The 3,944-nt window shown below is 54.2% G+C and overlaps 1 protein-coding gene across 1 annotated transcript; it reads left to right on the forward strand.

The window, feature by feature from the left end:
* The first annotated feature begins 980 nt into the window (after positions 1-980).
* LOC122106205 (golgin subfamily A member 2-like) lies at positions 981-3,668 on the forward strand. The gene has a single exon (XM_042677504.1). It carries the CDS (start codon positions 981-983, stop codon positions 3,666-3,668), a length of 2,688 nt encoding a protein of 895 aa, XP_042533438.1.
* The last annotated feature ends 276 nt before the right edge of the window (positions 3,669-3,944 follow it).

A 3,944-nucleotide genomic window follows, 5' to 3' on the forward strand; every position in this document is an offset into this window, starting at 1 on the left:
TTAAAACCAGGTGAAAACCAGGTGGGCTACAGTTGGGTCCAGATGTGAGACAAAAGCACACACATATCAATGGGGTGTTAGAAGGTCCCTGGCAACTTTTCAGCTCTGATTCATTGCTGGAGTAGAATCCCAAAAGAACTGGTTAAAAGCAATGCTTTCTCATATGGGAACGTGGTCCAAAAGTGGGAGAGGAGCAGTAGCTAGGAAATGGATCCAGCACTGGATCCAGATGACAGGATATCAGATCTGCTACCAGGACCAGGATATTTCCAGGAAGGTGAAGAGGAGTTGTGGAACTAGGGCAATCTTGAGGGAATTGATGCCCAACACCTCAGAGGCAAATTCTAAGATATGAAAATATGGGGCTAAGTTGTGAAATGAGGAAAGGGCCTATAGAGAGACTCTCTCTCCTGCCAAGTACTCACTCACCACTTGAGCTCTGGGATCTGATAATGTTGCCTGAGATTCTGCAGCACTAGAGAGGTTAGGGCAGTGATCTGAGAATGACCTCTCAAGATCACTCAGTGAATACAATTGTGTGATGGAGGTCATGGTCATGAAAAGTTTCCAGTACAGCTAAGCAGGATGCCAGCTAGAAATGGTCCTATCCCATCCCCCCAAGTGGGCTGGGCTGAGTAGGGGAGGGGCCACAGGAGCAACTCTCATCCTGAACACACTGATTCTGCTTGGATCACAAGATTCTGGCCACACTCCTATTGGTTATGTTTCCCTTTGGCCAATGGGATACAAGATTTGGGGCCACGCCCACATTCCATGCTGCCTAGTAGCACTGGGATCCCCTCTATTGGCTCACACCACTACAGGAGTTGAAGGAGGTAGAGGTGGTGGTGAGTGGTGAGTGGGTGAATCGAGGTAATTTTGAAGAAATAGTTGGAGGTAGAGTTACTGGTGATAGAACAGAGTTGAGTTTAGGCAGCCTGGGAATGTGGCCCCCCCACCTTCGCCATCCCAGTGCTGGGATGCCTGAGAAAAAAAGAGAAAAAAAAGTAGCTGCAGGAAGGAAACTACTGCAACAATACCAGCAGAGGAATGGTCCTGCTAGACCTGCAGAATCCAAGAAGAGGAAAATGAAAGAGGGAGGTAACCCCAAGACAAACACCGCTGGGGACTGTCCTTTACACAAGGGTGCGGCCCAAGACCACGCAGACCCTGAGCCTCCCCCTCTCCTGGGCACTGTCACAGCTGCCAGGGTCCAGAGCGTCACAGGTCCCAATAACACCAAGGACCTGGAGAGACACAACCAACACCTGGTGCTTGCCCTGGACTCCAGCACAATACAAAAGCAGCAGCTCTGCACTGAGATCCAAGAGCTGCAGGATCAACAGGGAAAAGACAAGGAGAAGATGGCCTGTGTGGACGAAGCCCTGAAAGCAGAGCTGGAGCAGCACAAGCTGTCGATACAGATGCTGATTCGCGAAAAAGCAGACTTACAATCTGCCCTGGCCCACAAGCAGCAAGAGGCCGATGAAAGAGCACTGGAGCAGGAGGGTCTTACCAGCTGCCTGCAGGCTGCACAGCAGCGCGTAACAGAACTGGAAACAACATTGTCTGCAGTCAACACCAAGCAGAATGAAACTGAGAACAACAACATAGAGCTCATGAAAGCCCTGAATCGCGTGAAGCTGCAGCTCCAGGAAAAGGCCAGAAGTATTGAAGACCTGGAGGATGAGAACACCGAGCTGCAGGAGAGGCTGGAAGTGCTCCTGACACAGAAGGCCGACATGAAAATGGAAATCCACAAGTTCCAAGAGGAGCTAGTGGAGCGGGCAGAGTTGGAAAGCCAACTCAACAACATGAAGGAGTTGGTGGCAAGATTAAAGGAGGAGAGAGACACCTTTGCGGAGGACCTGAGGCTGGAGAGCTCCACGGGGAAGGAGAAAGTCCAGCAGCTGCTAGAGCAGGTGAGCCAGCTGAGAGAGGAGAAGGAGCAAGGGGTGAGGCAGGTGTTGGAGCTGGAGAGCAAGCTGGTGGAGCTGAGAGAGCAGCTGTCAGAGCTGCGGCCCCCAGAGCCGCCTGCAGGGCCAGCTCAGGCTGAGCAGCAGCTGCAGGCCCACACCCTGCAGTTGCAGGAGGAGCTCAAGACCCTGGAGGAGCAACTTCACCTCCAGGTGGAGGAGAACCAGAGCCTCAGTCTCCAGAACCTGGAGCAGCAGCAGCGGCTGTGGATACTGGAAAAGAAGGCTGAGGAATGGGCACAGCATGCCGAGGACCGGCGCAAGATCCTGGAGACCATGGAGAAGGAACAGGAGACCTTGAAACGCACGCTGGTGCACAACCGCCAGCTGAAAGAAGAGCTGGCCCAGCTGCAGGATGCCTTGCAGAGGCTGAGCGCTGAGAAGGGGGAGCTCGCCAGCATCCTGCACACAGAGCAGCAGGAGAAGACAACCCTGCAGGCGAAGCTGGATGAGCTGGAGGAGGAATTCAAAGAAGGAAAAGACGTGGCAGAGTTCACGCGCCAAGCAGCTGAGGATCTGCAGGAGCTGCATGACAAGTACCTGGCCCAGGTGCAGGAGCTGAGCGCCACCTGCAAACAGCACAAGGCCACCAGCCAGCAGCTGATGTCAGAGAAGGAGGCCCTGCAGCAGCACCTGCTGAATCAGAGCCATCTGATGGAGCAGCTGAAGCAGGAGCAGGTGCAGAGCAAGTTGCTGGCCCAGATGGAAAGGGAGAAGTTACAGGACAGTCTGAAGTGTCTGGAAGCAACAAGACAGGAGAATGCGCAGCTGCGGGCCCAGCTGAGCGCCCTGGCTTTCCCCAGGGAAGATGAAGGCCTGAGCCAAGACGAAGACAAGGGTGAGGAGGCGACTCCCCATGATGTGACTGTTCCAGACGACGTAGACAACCCGCAGAGCATGTGGGATTTTTACATGGACGCACTGTCCATCGCAGAAGGCAGGAAGGCGAGGATGAGCCGGCAGTTGCAGGAGCAGCAGGCCCGCTGCGGATGCCTGAGTCAGCTGGCAGCCCAGTGCCAGAGAAAGCTGGAGAGCCAGGCCGCCTTCCCCCAGCGCTGCATCCACAGGCTGTTCGGCAAGAAGAAGCAGGACACACAGGCGCCCAAGAAGCAGCTGCACATCTGCTTCCCCGAAGACCTGGCCAGCAAGGGACACCCCCAGAGTCACGTGGATGACCTCCACCATCGCTGCAGCCAGCTGACCCAACACCTGACCACCATGGAAGAGACCATCGTGCTGTACAAGGAACAGCTAGAAGTCCTGGAGAAGCTGTGTCAGGAGAAAGAGCAGTGTGTGAGCCAGCTGTCCCAGGAGAAGAGGAGGAAGAGGAAGGAGCTGAAGGACCTGCTGCTGGGCCTTACAGGGGAGAGCACAGAGTGCCAGGACATGATGCTGGCAGCCGCCCAGGCCCCTGCTGCCGATGCCCCCTCAGACCTCTCAGTCCCCCTGAAGACCAAGGTCAGGGAGGAGCAGCAAGGCTGTGAAGATATGCATCTTCAAGAAAGCTTGAAGCCTGTCCCTGAAGAGGCTGGGGCGCCTGGGCCCCTGGAGAACCCCACTGCAGAGCCTCCTGTGCCGCTGCTGCCTGCCATCCAGCCCCAGCAAGAGCCCACAGACGGGGGCGAAGAGTCCTGCCTCCCTTTCTTCTATAAGCCACAAGCAGATGATGTATTTGAAATCATCACCATCTAAAGACATGGCCTTCTATTGTCTAAAATGTATTTATAGCATGATGATGGGTAGCACTGTCTAAGGCCTTACTTTAATGAGTGGCATTTGGGGAGGAGTATCCATATCCCAGACAGAGCAAAGGCTGCTGGGAGTGGCCTAAACTTGAAGGACATCTAACAGTCCACTTGTTGTCAGGGAGGGGGCCCAGATATGGGTCACCATTAAGAGAAAAATAAAACGAAGATGGGAGTGATGGTAGGGTTTATAGTTCATGTTTTATTAGTGACATTTTATGAA

Source organism: Dipodomys spectabilis, unplaced genomic scaffold, assembly GCF_019054845.1.
Source record: "Dipodomys spectabilis isolate Male_0828 unplaced genomic scaffold, ASM1905484v1 ptg000039l, whole genome shotgun sequence".
Classification (NCBI taxonomy): Eukaryota; Metazoa; Chordata; class Mammalia; order Rodentia; family Heteromyidae; genus Dipodomys; species Dipodomys spectabilis.